This window comes from Hipposideros armiger, unplaced genomic scaffold (genome assembly GCF_001890085.2).
Source record: "Hipposideros armiger isolate ML-2016 unplaced genomic scaffold, ASM189008v1 scaffold_126, whole genome shotgun sequence".
Lineage (NCBI taxonomy): Eukaryota > Metazoa > Chordata > Mammalia > Chiroptera > Hipposideridae > Hipposideros > Hipposideros armiger.
In genome coordinates this window covers 32,180-48,222 of record NW_017731476.1, presented here as the reverse complement: position 1 = coordinate 48,222, position 16,043 = coordinate 32,180, and the positions used below count along the sequence as shown (strand labels likewise).

At 52.5% G+C, this 16,043-nt stretch overlaps 1 protein-coding gene, 1 long non-coding RNA gene and 1 pseudogene across 2 annotated transcripts; 2 read left to right on the top strand and 1 right to left on the bottom strand.

Annotated features, from left to right (window-relative positions):
• Positions 1 to 695: 695 nt before the first annotated feature.
• LOC109385992 (uncharacterized) lies at positions 696 to 5,171 on the bottom strand. Its single transcript, XR_002124706.1, has 4 exons — positions 4,980 to 5,171; positions 4,294 to 4,378; positions 3,278 to 3,336; positions 696 to 983 (listed from the first exon to the last, which is right to left on the bottom strand). It is a non-coding gene; the product is annotated as an uncharacterized LOC109385992 (long non-coding RNA).
• Positions 5,172 to 5,373: 202 nt separating this feature from the next.
• Positions 5,374 to 9,335, top strand: CDIPT (CDP-diacylglycerol--inositol 3-phosphatidyltransferase). Its single transcript, XM_019648847.1, has 6 exons — positions 5,374 to 5,930; positions 6,032 to 6,166; positions 6,866 to 7,019; positions 7,471 to 7,552; positions 8,098 to 8,179; positions 8,313 to 9,335. The coding sequence occupies exons 1-6, from the start codon at positions 5,888 to 5,890 to the stop codon at positions 8,456 to 8,458; spliced, it is 642 nt and encodes a 213-aa protein (XP_019504392.1). The 5' UTR covers positions 5,374 to 5,887; the 3' UTR covers positions 8,459 to 9,335.
• Positions 9,336 to 10,588: 1,253 nt separating this feature from the next.
• On the top strand, positions 10,589 to 15,072 carry LOC109385822 (60S ribosomal protein L4 pseudogene; annotated as a pseudogene).
• Positions 15,073 to 16,043: the final 971 nt, after the last annotated feature.

Genomic DNA, 16,043 nt, shown 5'->3' with positions numbered 1-16,043 from the left:
AGGGAATTGAACTTTACTTCATTACAATTTTACATTTAAATACAGTTAAACATTCAGGACACTCAAAAGGATACTGAAATACTCCAAAGGGGGTTGAACTTTAGGAGAACACAAGGCACATTGACCTTGATAATGGCTTAAGTTTGGGGGTGTTGATTCTATGCCATGCACTGTGTTAAGCCAGCACTTTGTGGACATGATGGTTTTAACCTTCACAAGGACCCTGCGTGGCAGGGACAATGATTCCCATTTTCAGATAAGGAAACAGGCTCAGAGATGTGAGCTCACTCCATCAGGAAGCTACCCTAAGTGGCCAGGCTGGGATGTAAAGCCTCAGCCTGGTAACGGACATGGTTTATTCCCATCAGCATGAGACCCCAAAGCTCAGGGCGGAGACCTCAGCACTGATGTTGGTGGCAGAGGTGGCACCTCAGAAGCAAGGGTGGGCCCGTGTCAGATGCCACAGGCCTAGACCTTGAGGTACTGAAGTTCGGCTAGGAGGCCGGGTGGGGATCCGTGAACTCACCTCTGCCAGCAAGGTGACACGTAACGGCCTGAGTTAAAGCCATTCTAATAATATGCCGTTCCGATAATATGTCCACACATCAGGGGAAAAAAACAAAAAAAAAGTCACTCATCCCATGTCTCCACGCCAAAGAAGTCACACCATGGCACTGCCTGGGTTGGCAGGAGGGAAGGATCTCTGTCTCTTTATTTAAGCCTGGTCTTGTGGTGGCAACCTTGCCAGCTGAGGGTGAAAAGGTGTGTGATGGTTCCAGAACATTTTGGAGGCTTCAGGGGTGATGCTGCTCATGACCAGGAGTCCCCACACAAACCAAAGGGACTAATGAGTTGTGGAAGAGGAGCCCTGAGACAAGTTCTAGAGAGACAGAATGGCGGGGAGGGGAGGGTATGAGAGGCCAAAGGCAGCACCCAAGAAAGCTGGCTCATCCTCCAGACGTGAAGCTGCCGGGCAGAGCTCCCTAGGGAAGGAAAGAGGCTTTGATTCTTTAGACATCCCCGTCCCCTCCGCAACGCTCATGTCCTTTTATTCTTCCATCCTTCATCTATCCATCCAACCCCATCCTCCACCCATCCATCTATCCACCCACCATTCCCTGTCTATCCATCTACCCATCCACCCACCATTCTGCTTGCTTCCATCCATCCATCCATCCATCCATCCATCATCCATCTATCCACACTTCCACCCACCATTCCCCATCCATCTTCCCACTTATCACCTGTCTGCCCACCCATCTAGCCCTCATTCATCCACCCTAACACTCATCTCTCTACCATCTAATCACTCGTTACCACCCTCCATTTAAATTTCCTGAAGGCAGAGACTCTATTTTGCTCACTTCTATACTCCAGCCCCTAGAGCAGTGCTGGCACATTACAGTGCTTAGTAAACATTCAATGACTTTATCCATTTATTAGCCCATTTACCTACTCCCCAATCCAGTCACCCATTCCCCCACCCAATATTGTTGACCACCTACAATGCCCTGCAATTCAAAGATCTGTAAGCTTCCATATTCTTTCTTGAGAGGAGGAAGGAAAAGTCTCTTGAGACGGGGCGGGGTGGGATGGTGGGTGCTGGCAGGTGGGTGAGGGGGTGTTTTGCCCACGGCCCCCATTTTACACATGGGGAAAAGGGAAGCCACATGCACACGACTATCAAGTGAATAGCAAATTACCTATTCAGGCCCAGGGCTGCTTCCCACACCAAAGCCCAACTGGGAGACACCACATGTCCCAAAGGTACCAGAAAGTCAGTTCCTTGAGGACAAGAACAGGGGCTTGTTGTCACCTGTATTTGCCTCTGGTCTTGGTCATGAACATGTGACATAGCAGCCCCTGACTGTCCCCATGGCCTGCTGGACCTGGCACCCATAAACAGACACTCAATAATAGACATCCAATAAACATTTGTTGACTATCAGTTCCTTTTCCACCTTCATCATGAACCCCACTCTTCTCCTCTGCCAACCCCTTACAAGAGGTTCTCCAGGGCTCCATCCTCAGCGCCCTCTTCTTTCTCACTCAGCATAACCCCTACCCTCACCCCAGTCCTGGGCAACCATGCACCCTTCCACTGCCAACTCCCTCCTAGATCAGATCTCTATCACCAGTCCAGACCACTCTAGCGAGTTTGAAGCCATATTTCCAACTGTCTACAGGGTATTTCCATCTGGAGTTTCCATGAGCACCTCAAGTTCAATCTGTCCAAAAGAGGGCTGGATGGCTGCCATGCCCCACGGGGTGGTGGAAACCAGGGGAGCAGTTCCAGAAAACAAGGTCGAGGTCAGAGAGGCAATGCGGTGGGGGAAGAGAGAGATCCTGTAGGGCTTTGTAAGCCATTGGAGGACTTTGGCTTTTACTCTGCAGTGTGTAACCATTGTAGAGTTTTGAGTAGATGCATGACATGATCAGACTTCGATTACCCAAGTCAGAAACCCAGGCGCCATCTGATTCCTGCTTTTTTCCACCCCCTGCCATTTCTAATCAATTACCAAACTCAATCTTCCTGGTCTTTATTTCTTATATCTGCCCCTGCTCTCATCTCTACTATTACTGTGACTATTCAGGACCCGATCATCTCTAGCTTAGTCTCTTGGAGTAATTCCTAACCGGCCTCCCTGCCTCTAGTCTCTCCCCTTTCAAGTTCACTCTCCCTATTGACAACCAGATAAAAAATTCCTACCTCCTTTGCTCAAAGCTCTTCAATGGCTGCATAGCTAGGAAAACATCTATGGGTCTTAATCAGGCACATATAAGTTTCCTTGATTTGTCCCTAGCTACATCGCCTGCATACTCCAGCAGTTAAACTGCTTCTGGTCCCACTGTCTCCCCTGCCCTAAGAACACACACATATACTCACACTCACCCTACAGACTCACACAGTCTCACCTCTGTGGCTTTGCTCTGCCCCTGGGAATACCCCTACCAACTCATGTTTTTTTTTCCTGGAAAATTCTCTCTGGAGTTGTCACATCCTCCAGGAAGCTCCATGGTTCCTTTCCTTTCTGTCCCATCTGAGGCTGGGATAAGTGCTTACCTGGCTGTTTCCATTTCTGTTATGGGCACTCATTCATATTATAATGGACCATTCACTGGACTGGCCCCACACTAAACTGTGAACTCTTCACGACAGAGACTGTATCATTCCTTTCTCTGTCCCAAGTCCCTAAAAGAAGGGCTGGTATATCGTGCAAACTCTACATGTTTGCTTAATACTAAATGGCCTGGTCATCCAGGGACCATTACATACCTTGTCACGGGGGGAATGGCAGGAGGTGTGCCTTGGTGTGGGTACGGTTTCTGTCAGAGCTAGAGGTGGCAGAGAGAACGGAGAGGGCTGAGAATGCTGAACTCGAGGGTCAGAGCAGAATACAAGAGAACTGCCTGGTTGAAAAATCCCCCTTCCTTGCTCGGATGTTGTCAAGCCCTCACTCCCTCCCCTGTAAGCTCCTCATCTTTCTCCCAGGACAAAGGGCAGCTCCCTTGAAGCTTCACTCACCGGGTGTCGGTGCCTTGGGTGTTGGTGAAGAATACTGGAAGTAGAGGTCCCAGTCACAGAAATTACCATCCCCATAGCCCGGAAGAGATGTGGCTGGGGAGGAAGGGGCTGATTCCTGGCCAGCAGTGAGGGGTGGGTACTGGGTTAGTGGGTGTGGGGCATTGCATCTGGTTGGGAGATGGGCATGGATGGCTGGAGAGATCAGCTGTGGTTGGGAGAGAGTCAGGGACTGAAGCTAGAGGTGTGGGAGGATCTCTGGATGCAGTGGCCCTGGAGTGGGGGGTCACCATGTTTGGATATCTGAGTCCCTTGGTCTTGGGTCTGTTTTTCCTTGGTGGGCACAGGGTTCATGGAGTAGCCAGCGATAAACAAGGCCTCATTGGTGAGTTCTGTGCTGATCCGGGTCAGGAATTCTTTGGAACGGGATAATGAAGCCTTCTGGGGAGGGGCAAAGTGGAGGGGCTCAGCCTGGGAGCTCCTACATGGGTGTCCTGAGTCTTGGGGCTCCCAGGTTGGGGGCTCTGGGTCTAAGGAGTTTGGTATTGGAAGGCTGGACCTTCAGACCTGGCCTAGAAGGCCCTGTGTGTGTGTGGTGGGAAGAGCGGGGGCAGGCTTCGGGGGTCTCAGGGCCTACTGCCAGGCGCTATGCGCTCAGGGGTGAGGCTAGAATCAGGTCTCTGTGCCCTCAGCCTACTGAGCTCTCTACTTCAGTCCACTCCCCCACCCACCCCTCACCGCCCCCCACACACCAACCCATGCAACCTCACCGAACCACCACCCAAGGATGTTGCAGCTTGGGACAGCCGGCTACCCCTTTTCTCCTCATTCCTTGAAGTACTGGATTCCATCCCCCTGGGAACAGTGGGAGCTTTTGTTAGGCTGAGAAACCAGCCTAATTCCCCCAAATCCATCCCAACACCATTCTGGGGGCCCAGATTTCAACAAGGCCTTTAGAGTAACAACCCTGACTATCTCAGTTCTCTCTCTACATTAAAAAAATAAAAATTAAAAAAAGTTGTTGCCTCCTGTCTTTTTGGGGGAAGCAGCGCGGTGGGAAGTCCCACAACAATCCCCACCCCGCTTCGCCCAAGGGGGTCTCTTTCCTTCTTCCCACCCAAGGCCCTTCCCAAGACTGGGCAGCCGACTTGCCGCCCCCCGACCTGGCAGATGGGTTGAAATCTTGGGCTACTCGGCGGCAAGAGGATGAGGAGGCCTAAGGAGTCCCTATGACGGATCTCGGGGGACGGGGAGTTGGGAGTTGGGGAGGGAGGTGGGAAAGAGGGGGACTCGGGGCGGCGGCGCTACCCGTGGCTATAAAACCCTTAGTGTCTGTGGAGGTTCCGCAGCCCTGTTGCCAGGAGATTAGGGATTCTAGAATCAAAGGCGGGAGGAGGGGGGAGGGGGCATGTTCCCAGCAAGTCGCACTTGTCCCTTTGCCCTCTCCTCGACCCACCTCCAGGTCTCCGCTTAGGGGCGGTGACCCCAGGGCCTGAGGCTGGAGAAACTTGGGGAGATCACGTAGCGTGGAGCCTCGGACCTAATTCTCCCACCACTAGGGGCACGCACGCAGCCACCAAGCCCTGGGCCGTCCTTCCGCCTTTCTAGCGGTCATCGCCTGGCCGGCAGCCGGCGCGAGAACCAATGAGGCCCGAGAGAGGGGGCGGGGAAGAACATATGTGGACGGTACTAAATAACCTCGGGTCTCGGGGACGCAAAGACACTCGGGAGGGCAGAATCTTTTCTCCTTATATTTGTCTCTAGGAAGTCACACCCTCCACAGAAAGAACAAGTAGAGATAGTCATCTTGGCTTCCTTCTCTTTTGACCTCTCCTCGTCCGTTCCTTCCTTTGCTCGGCGTGGCTGCTTCTTTGCCCCCTCTCCTCCCTCGGTGCTTTGGTACGAGCCGATGGAAAGGGGCGGAGAGAGCAAAAGGAAAAGGAAGCAGGCAGCTCTTAAAGGGGCCGGTGCCATTTTCTTGAAGCGTTTTTTTTTTCTTTCTTTCTTTCTCTGATTTTGCAAGCACCCACGCGGAAGAGCAGGTTCCCGGAAGCCGAGCAAGGCTGAGCAGCAGGGGCCGCATCTGGAGGCTGCTGCACCTGCGGGGCAGGTGGAGGCGAGGGTCGGCCCATACATAGGGAGGGCGGGGTGTGCGCCCCCCCCTGCACCCCGCGCACTTCTGGGGCGGCCCATGCTCTGGCCTGCAGCGAGCTTTCACATCTGGGGCCGGGCTGGGGCAGCGGGGTCCTGCGCGCAGTTAGTTGGCGCAGCCCTTGCGCTCGGCCGGGGGTGAGGCCTCGTGGTGGGGCTGGAACAGAGCTGGCACCTCCGGATCAGGCCCGAGGCGGCAAGGGGGCCGCCGCGATGGCAAGCGAAAATATTTTCCTGTTTGTGCCTAACCTCATCGGTGAGTGCTGCTCGCGCGCGGCTTTGGGCGGAACGGGAGGGCGAGGGCCCTTGGGCAGGCTCCGTGACCCGCCCTGTCTGTCTCTCCCGCCCCATCCCAAGGTTATGCCCGGATTGTCTTCGCCATCATTTCTTTCTACTTCATGCCCTGCTGCCCCCTTACGGCCTCCTCCTTCTATCTGCTCAGCGGACTTCTGGACGCTTTCGATGGACACGCTGCTCGGGCTCTTAATCAAGGTGATAGCCACCTCCTCCCAGCCAGCCTTGAGGCCCACAATCCGCTGCTCCCTTTCCTGCCTCCGCTGGACCTCAGGGTGGGCAGGGCTCTGGAATCAGAGGGCTCGTCATTCCCATCTCTCCGAAGCAGAACGGAATGGCTTGGTTTTGTAGGAGAAGGGATGTAAACTAGCTGTTGAGAAGAGCTCACTGATATAGTGTAGAGTGTGTAACCGGGAGGCGGGACATGGCAGTGGCAGTGGCAGAGGTCTGTCTGAATTAATGTCCATTCAATATGTGTTTACTGGATGGCCAGGGTGTGCCAGCCATCTCCATTCCAGAAGACATGTTTAGAGGGAGGAGGGGAGAGGGAATGGGGGGTGCTTTTGGAGGGTGGAGTCTGTTCTCCAGACCCTGCTCCAAGACTTCCTGGAAGACCCCTTGTTCTGGGATGAGCTGTAAACTAGCTTTCTCACCTTCTCTTCCACTATCTCTCCACACATACCCCAGACCTCATTTCATGTCATGGTGACTTTTTGCCCAGTGACCTCACACCCCATGGAGAGCAGCCTGGTTTCCTCCCCTGGCAGTGGGGACGGTGGACATTTTTCATCTTCTTTTAGACTCTGCATCAGAGAGATATGCCAACTATGGCCCCTGTCATAGATCCACTGCCCCCCTAACAGTCCCTTCCCAGCTAATAGCTCCCCCGTTTTTTAGGGACCCGGTTTGGGGCCATGCTGGACATGCTGACAGACCGCTGCTCCACCATGTGTCTGCTGGTCAACCTAGCCCTGCTGTACCCTCGCGCCACTCTTCTCTTCCAGCTCAGCATGAGCTTGGATGTGGCCAGCCACTGGCTGCACCTGCACAGGTCTCTGATTCTGGGGGTGCTGGCCCGCTGAAGAAGACATTGTCATGGGGAGGGGCAAGACGATAGGGGAGGATGTCTGGGGTGACTTCAGTCTCCTTCTTAGCTCTGCTTCATTGAAGGACCCTGGGCAAATCCTCTCTGATCAGCTTCAGTCCCATTCACAGTTGGATGAAGCAATCCCTAAAACTCTTCTGACTCGATATTCACCAATTCCAAATAGATAACAGCTCATGGGAAGGGGCATGGCGGCTTTTGAATGTGACAGTTGAATCCTGACTCTTCCCCAGCTAGGGAATTGTGTGGTTTGGGGCAAGATGGTGGTCCTCAGCAGGGCCCCAGTTTCTCCCAGTACAACAGGCCATCCCATACCTACCTATGGAGGTTGATTCCGGGAGTAGATGGGTGTCGGTGGTAATGACCACTCATGGATTCCCCTCCTTTCTCCCCCAAGTTCTGTGGTCCGAGGCAGTGAAAGTCACAAGATGATTGACCTGTCTGGAAATCCAGTGCTTCGCATCTACTACACCTCCAGAGTAAGCATTCCCTGCCCCTCACTTAGTTATTCTGCTTGTGCCAAATCTTGGGCTGCACCCTGGTCCCAGATTAGGAAAGGATGTGAGCATGGAGGAGGGACAGCCAGCTCAGTGGTGGGGGGAGGCCTGTAAGCTGAGGTATGAAGGGGGGTAGGGTTAGTAGGGAGGGCCTGTGTGAGTTAATCTAGGCAGCAGGTGGGCAGGAACCCAAGTGGTACCCAGGGAGCAGGAACTGAGTGGCTGGAGGGCAGAAGAAGGAGAGGAGAGAAACGCGGTCTGCAGAGCCAGCTCTCCAAAGGCCTGGACAAGGAGTGTGCACTTGACTCTGAGAGCAGATGCTGCCTCTGAAAGGATTTTTAGAGATAATCTGCTGAGATTGCTCTTTCCTCCCTCCACCCCCAACCTCCCACCACACCCATATTTCCCCAGTCCAGCTCTCCCAGCTGCCCATGCTCAGAGGCTTTTGAATCCCCTTCCCTTAGTGGTTTTGAGGGTGCACCCTGCCCCACCCTTTTGTTGAGGCAGTGTTTTTGCTGTTTGTACAGGTTGCTCTGTTTACCCTGTGTGCTGGGAATGAGCTTTTCTACTGCCTCCTCTACCTGTTCAGTTTCTCCGAGGGACCTTTAGGTAAGAGATGAGGGGCTGGGTGGGAGGGGAGGGGGTTCTGGCCTACCCAGGGAGATGATGGCCACAGACTCAGGGGCCCCCTCCCTCACCTGCACCCCATTTTCTCATTGTCACCTTTGCTTCCTTCCCGCAGTTGGCTCTGTGGGTCTTGTCCGATTGGGCCTCTGGATCACCGCCCCTATCGCCTTGCTCAAGTCCCTCATCAGCATCGTTCACCTGGTCACAGCCGCCCGAAACATGGCTGCCCTGGACGCAGCAGACCGTGCCAAGAAGAAGTGACCCTGGGACTTCCAGCCCCTGGCTGCCCACCTGCCCTGGGAGTCTCACTGTGCCACATGGCTCCCCTCCGTCCTCGGAGGTCCAGGCTCACGTCTCCTAATGTGTTGTCCAACCTACTGGGAAGGGGGTCTGCCTCTTTGGTGATGTCATCTTCTCTGTAATCCTTAGGATCCCCAAGGACATGGACCCTAAATCAGGAAGGATGCTCTCAGGAGGCCTCGCCCACCTGGGCAGTGCTGGGCACCAAGGGGCCTGTCTGAAGACAGCATTGTCACACGTACTGGCTCAGCCCTGGAGTCTGGCTTGGCCTGAGACTTTAGGGACACTGAGTGAGGGGTAGGGGCCAGGTTTCCCAAAATGCAGGGAGTTGGACCTCTGTCCCTGGCCAGAGAAAGCCTGCAGGACTGGCCAGAAGAGAAGGAGCCATCTAGACCCTTTCCCACTGCAGTGTCCGTCCAATCTATCCCAGCTCTGAAAGCCTCGATAATAAAGGCGGGGGCTTCACTGTCCTGGACTTGCTTTCCTTTGAAATACTCCTGGACCGGGGCCTGGGTTGAGGGGAGCTTGGGGAAGAAGGAAGACCCATCTGGCTGTTTTCTTCCCCCAGTTGCTGACTGGCTGGCTCCTTCCTGTCATTCCAGTGACCTCAGAGGCCCTCCCTGCCACCCAAGCTCATGCCATGTCCTCTTGTCCACCTGCTCGTGACACTGTCACTAGCTGTCTGCATTTATTTGTATACCTAATACTTTCTGTCCCTTAATACTAGAATGGAAACTCCATGAGGGCACTGCCTTTCCTTGGTCCTTCTGTCTCCCTACAATCAAGATGAACTTTAACCTGGCATATCGTGGCTGCTGAATAAATACTCACAAATAGAGCAGTTGGTTTCTCACAGTGCGGTCCTTATACCACCTGTGAGATAATTCTTAAAATTTCAGTTTCTTGGACCCTGCACCAGACCTCCAGAGTTGGAATCTAGGGATGGGCCCAGAAGTCTGCAATTTTAATAAACTCCAGGTGATAGAGTCTTCCTGAGAACATCAAGATCCCTGTTCCTTAAACATTTTTCAGGCACCTACTAGGTAGACGTTGTTCTGGACATCTGTCCCTAACAGCTACCATCTGAGCTTTCTCTGCGGTCTGGCACCAGCCTTTTAAAAAACGATATTGAGCCTGCCATACGCCAGATCTGTGCTGGGGGTTCTTTGCAAATGTTACTCATTTTTATCTTTTTGTAGCTTAGCCAAGAGGCCCTCACATCCAGGAGAGCTGAATTTCAGCAGGTGTGTGTGGAGCCTCAGCTGAGTTAGGCCCAGGATGGGTGGATGGGAACAGGTTGAAGGAAGGTGGTAATGCAGGGAGGGAGGTGCTTGTTGGGGGATGGAAGCAGGAGTTGCTGGGGAAGATGGGCATCTTACATAGGAAGTTAGTAAGGGTTGGGGCTAGAAGGGTTAATGCAGAGGCAAGGGCTGGTTTTCAGCCAAGGGAGCCTGCCAGGGAGCATCCTGGGCAGTTATTGAAATGGAAACATCAGACCCAGTGTGACTGGAACACCCAAGTGCTGGGGATTGGGGGTGGGGAGCTGGTGAGAGACTGGGCAGCCATCCAGCAGCCTGAGTAGCCCAGTAGAGCATTTGGACTTTACCCTGAGGCCACATGAAGCCACTGAAGGAATCTTTCAAAATAATAGGTAAAATATTCATGTGGTCAAAAAATGAAATTGCACACACTACAAAAGGATGACAAAGTCCCCTGCCACCTCAGGCCCTCACCTCTCCCCAGAGGTGACCACTGCAATTCATTACTTATGTGTCTCTGTCTAAATTCTTCATGCCTACACATATCTCCATATTTTAAAATTCATTTTCCACATGCTGTCCTGCTAACAAGCTACCGCGGTTCCAAGTGCTTTGTGTGTGTATTCCTCATTTCACCTGACACTACACTCTACTGGATACTAAACAATACAAGCCTTTGCACATTTTCCAGAGAGGAGAGGTGCTGAAAGGAAGGAGGCCAACCTGGTTGGCTGTGTATTTGCCACACACAGCAGTCCACCTACCTAGTCTTAATGGTGGCATTTGTTTAACCAGGTCCTGCCATCGTGAATCACCTGGACTCTCAGGGGACATGGCGTAGGGTGAATGCCTAAGGGCAAGATGATGGCAAGAAGAGATTTGTCCTTGAAGAAGACATAATTCACACACTGAGCTGCCCCTCCAGCTCTGCAAGTGGCCCCTTACCTGGCCTGCTCCCAAATCAAGGTGGGGGAGGACTTTCATTTTTCTTGAATCAGCTCTCCCTCCAGCTAGATGCATCCTCTGAGCACTCACTTAAGCCCTGTGGGCCCTAACCATTTATGGTGATGTCAGGGGTCTCTAATTTATGTAAATTCAGCTATCTGATCTTAAAAAAAAAGGAGAGTTGGGGAGGGGGGCTGCGAGCATCTTCACTGTGCCTGAGGCCTGAGGAACCATCCCTGAAGACAGCCCCTGCCCTAGGGGGCCTGGTGCCTTGGGTCCCATGACCAAGCCTCTGTTTACAGCCTAGAATCAGGTGGCCCTGGGACCTCCTGCAGGAGAGGGTGGAGAAAGGCTGGGCTGAATCGAAGTCACTCTATTTGATCTGGGGAAACAGTGGAGTCACCTATGTTGCTATGGTCTGAACCACTATTGTTGCTATGTTAAAACCTAATGGCCCATGTTATATTTGGAGGTGGGGCCGTTGTAGGTGGTTAGGTCATGAGCTCTCATGAATGGGATCAGTGCCCTTTATGAAAGAGGCCTGAGGGCTCCCTCACCCCTTTCACCATGTGAGGACATGGAGAAACCACTGGCTGTGAACAGGAAGTAGGCTCTCGCCAGACCTCCACCACACCGATGCCTTGATCTTGGACTTCCCACATCCAGAAAGGGGAGAAATACACTCCTGTTGTTTATAAGTCCCCAGTCTGTGGTGTTTTGTTACAGCAGCCCGAACGGACTAAGCTATGTGCAGTAATAGCTTTCTGGAATTCAACAATACGCTTTCAGATGGAATGATGAACCACCATGCAAGACACCCCACCAGCTTGCGCCACCCAGTGGGCTGTGCCTTTGAGAGGGTGCTGAAAGCCACTGTGAATCCGCTGTCCCCTCAGGTGGCTCTCATACTGTGATTAGTTAAAGGTTCCCTAACCGCTGTCACAACCCTCAAGGTGTATAGTGGCCCAAACATGATAGAAGTTTCTCTCTAACTTACATTAGGTCCTAATCCGTGCCCCTCACTGGGAGGAAGTAGCTCTCTTGATGTGGAGACTTGGGGGGATTCAGGCTCCTCCCATTGTATGGTTCCACCATTTTCAACACATGTGCTCTGCTTGCTTCATCATGCAGGTTGTGGGCAGGAGGGAGGAATGCACCTGGGGGACTGCACAGGCAGCTCGTTTGGAAGGCAGGGGTTGGCCCCATCCTTCCGTCACGTTCTGTGATCTGCAACTCGGTCCTATGGCCACATCCATGTGCTGGGGGCTGGGAAACAGATGAGGTGTGGGCCCAGGAGAGACAGAATCGATCTGGTAAACAACCTTTTACCGTGCTGTGATTTTGCAGTTTAAAGACACAGATTTCTCTATTACAAAGGGCTTCTTAAATCAATTGCTTTATCTGGTATTCAACCTAGAAAAGCCATTTGCTGCAGTGCTTTAGAAAACATCAGAGAGCACACTGTTCTGTGTTTTATGGACAATTTAAGGGACCATCAAGGATAAATTTGTACCAGGGGACTAATTTATTTATTTATTTATTTATTTATTTTATTTTAAAGATTTTTTAATTGGGGAATTGGGAGATGGGAACAGCGCTGGGGAATTTGGGGTAAGGGGAACAGACAAGCTGCTGTCCTTCTGTTCTTCAATCTAGTTGTGGAGGACGTTGCTTCACTGGCCCAAGTTGGCACCATCATTGCGCTCTTCCCGGGCGAGGCAGATCAGTCGCCGGCTTCTGGACGGCCGCTCACTGCGGTTTCTGGACGGCCACTCACTGCGGCTGCTGGCTGCTCACACTGGCTGCTGGCTACACATGGTAGCCCATGGCAACCCACTGCCACAGGGGCTGCAGCCTACGCTGTCGCTGGCGACTCACGGCAGCCCAGCTCCAGGTTGAGCTGTTGTTCAGCATCTTAGCTGTGGAGGGCAGTGTCACTGGCCCTCATATGTGGGATCTGAACCGGGGCCCTCTGGCATCCCAAGCCAGCTCTTAACCAACGCGCCACTCGGCTGGCCCCCCAGGAGACTAATTTAGAATCTGGGTCCAGTGCAAGCTGGAGCTCCCTGTATTTCCATTGAGGCCTGTTTTCCAGATGTTGTCTCCTTCACCAAACATCCAGGCCTGAGACCATCTTCATGCGTGCAATTTAAAGAAAAGCTTCCTCCTTTGCCTGTGGGAGCTGCCAGGTTGAGGGGAGCGTGGCTGTCTCCTCTCCCTACCATGGCATGTGCTCATCCACTGATATCAGTGTACTCCACAAAGGGGGATCATCAGTCACTTTGCTACTGTATTCACGGCTCCCTTTCGACCAGATAGTGTAAAGTTGTTCATGCCAACTTGCACAGAAACAGCAGACAGCTCTGTGCTGTCAGTGAATCAGCAGGTCATCAATTCAGTGTTGAGCCGTGGGCTCCCGGCAGGGCTGTGGCTGGAATCCCCAGGGTTCCAGGCAGTGGGACACATCGTTCTGGCCAGGGTGCTTTTAGCAATATATGTCATGGAGGCCGCATGTTTGCATCAACTGAAACCTGGCGCCATTGGTACCGCAGAGTGAACACAACACAGACGTGACATGCCATCTGCTCGGCCCTGGCTGCCTTGGCCTTCCCAGCGCTGGTCATGTCTGAAGGTCATCGTATGGAGAAAGTTCCTGAACTGCCTTTGGTGGCTAAAGATAAAGTTGAAGGCTACAGGAAGACCAAGGAGGCTGTTTAGCTTCTTACAAAGCTTAAGGCCTGGAGTGATATCAAAAAGGTCCATGCCTCTCCATGAATGAGAGCTGCAAGGGCAAAAGGAGAAATGGTCGTCGTATCCAGTCCTGGGGACCTTTCATCATCTATAATGAGGACAATGGCATCACCAAAGACTTCAGAACATCCCTGGAATTACTCTGCTTAACATAAGCAAACTGAACACTTTGAAACTCGCTCCTGGTGGGCATGGTGGCTGTTTCTACATTCAGACTGAAAGTGCTTTCCGCATGTTAAATGGTCTGCGTGGCACTTGGCGTAATGCTGCCTCCCTCCAGAGTAACTGCCGCCTTCCCATGCTTCCCACGCTCAAGATGCTAAATACAGCTCTGAGCAGAATCTGGAAAAATCCAGAGATTCAAAGAGCCCTCCGAGCACCACGCAAGAAGATTCGTTACAGAGTCCTGAAGAAGAATCCACTGAAAAATCTGAGAATCACGTCGAACTTAAACCCATATGCAGAGACCATGCACCAAAACACCATTCTTCTCCAGGCTGAGAACCACCAGCTCCAGGGAATAAAGCAGCAGCAGCGCTAGAAGCCACATCTGATGAGAAAGGGGTTCCAGGAAAAAAGCCAGGGTTAGGGAAGAAAGGAGAGAAGGCTGGTGGCTATTAGTGAGCCATGTGGAGACATGAAGTCATCAGTGGAGATGAGCCCACAGCTCAGGGGTGAGGTCAGAGAAGGAGAAATAGATTTCGAAGTCAGTGGCACAGAGATGATCTAAAGCCATGAGACTACAAATGTAGCTGAGAAAAGGAACAGGGTCCAGGGTGACTCACGATTTAGACTGAGCAGAGGAAGCGGAGCTGGCCAAGGACACTGAGGACTGGTCAGCGAGGTGGAAAGAATAGTGGAGTCGGCTGTGGGAGCCGGGTGTGGACACTGCCATGTGATGAGAGAGGCTGAGCGAGCAGAACCTAACTACTGGGTCTAGCGACAGGGACATCACCGGTGATGCCAATTGGAGCAGTTCCCATGAAGCAATGGGTGGAGACAGAAGCTAATTGGAGTGGCTTGAGGAGATAATGAGAGGTGAGGAATGGAAACAGAGAAATGAGACTGTGGAGGAAAAAAGAGGAGAGGTGGTAGTCTGGAGGGACTGTGGGGCCAAGGGAGAGCTTACTTGTTGGTTCTGTGTGGAAGACAGTAGAACATGTTTGTGAGCTGGGGACAGTGATCCCAGAGAGGGAGGAATTGGTGCAGGAGAGAAGGGTGATGACAGAAGCAGGAGTGGACTCAAGGACCTGAAGTGGGCAGGACCTAGAGCCCAGGTGAGGCGCTGGGCTTCCTGGGAACCAAGGGAGGATTGAGGCTGGATGCTGGTAGTTTGTTAGATTAGCTGGGAAGGGGCGGGACTTCCTGCCCAGTTTGCTTCTATTTTCTCAAAGATGTGAGTAGGGTTGTGGGAGGCTGAGAGGAGAGGAGGTGTGAAGAGTTGTTCTAAAGGAGATCTAGCACAAGACAGAGAACTGTTGTCAGAAGCCATGAGGTCTCCCTTTTGAAATTAGTTCATGAATTTAAAACGAGTCAGCATGTGGGGTGTTCCTCCGCCAGCAACACACAGCTCATCATGGAGGGAGGGGCTTTTCCTTCTAAGTATCACGGGGGAGGGGAGAGGTTCAGGGAATTAAGGGAGGTCTCAGTGAGTGAATTACATGGTCGGGCTCAAGGTCATTGAAGGAACTGGAGGAGTGGTTGTTGGAAGATGAGAATGATACAGCAGGAACTGGTGGACAAAATGGGAAGAGACATCCCTCCATGGAAGGCCTTGCCTGCTGTCACCCCAGAAGCCCTTGACAATAAGTGGTGCTCACATAACACTTAACATGTGCTGGGTACTTGATGAAGAGGTTTTCTTTTTTAAGATTTTTTTGGGGGGGGTGAAATTGGGGGAGGGGAACACGGTTGGGGAATCGGAGAAGGGGAACAGACAAGTTGCTGTCCTTTTGTTCTTCAGTTTAGTTGTGGAGGACGTCGCTTCACTGGCCCATGTTGGCATTATCATTGCGCTCTTCCCGGGTGAGGCAGTCGCTCGCCGGCCATTGGACGGCAGCTCACGGCGACTCACAGCAGCCCAGCTCCAGGTCGAGCTGTTGTTCACCATCTTAGCTGTAAAGGACGCAGCGTCACTGGACCTCATGTGAAATGCAAACCGGGGTCTTGCTGCTCAGAGCTGGCGTCCCAAGCCAACTCTTAACCAATGTGCCACTCGGCTGGCCCCCGATGAAGAGTTTTAAGTTAACTATGTCTTCTCAGGGAAGATGGAGGCGAGTTTGGAGGCAGCAGGTGGACGGGCTGACTCACTTGCCGGTTCCAGAACACTGAGCCAGCAGCACCACGTGCCATGGGCCAGATAGATAGCCATGGCCTCCACAAGTTCACACGTGAGTGAGACCAATAGCCACACAAACACAGCCCAATTTGGAAAGGGACGAGGCTCGTGGGGTCAGACCTTAAAAAAAAATTTCAACCTTGCTCCGTAGGGGAATTGCTGGCCTGTTTTACAGGAAAAAAGATCAGAGAGGCTGAGTTGCCCCCCTCTAGCCACACAGCGAGTAAACCCAAGCTTCTCTCCACCCCTGAGA

What these genes read in the sequence shown, in the direction of transcription:
- CDIPT (XM_019648847.1), top strand. Translation starts at nt 5,888, where the DNA reads ATGGCAAGCGAAAATATTTTCCTGTTTGTGCCTAACCTCATCG. An exon ending in TGCTCGGGCTCTTAATCAAG is followed by an intron (nt 6,167 to 6,865) that starts GTGATAGCCACC and finishes CCCGTTTTTTAG; the next exon opens with GGACCCGGTTTGGGGCCATG. An exon ending in GCATCTACTACACCTCCAGA is followed by an intron (nt 7,553 to 8,097) that starts GTAAGCATTCCC and finishes CTGTTTGTACAG; the next exon opens with GTTGCTCTGTTTACCCTGTG.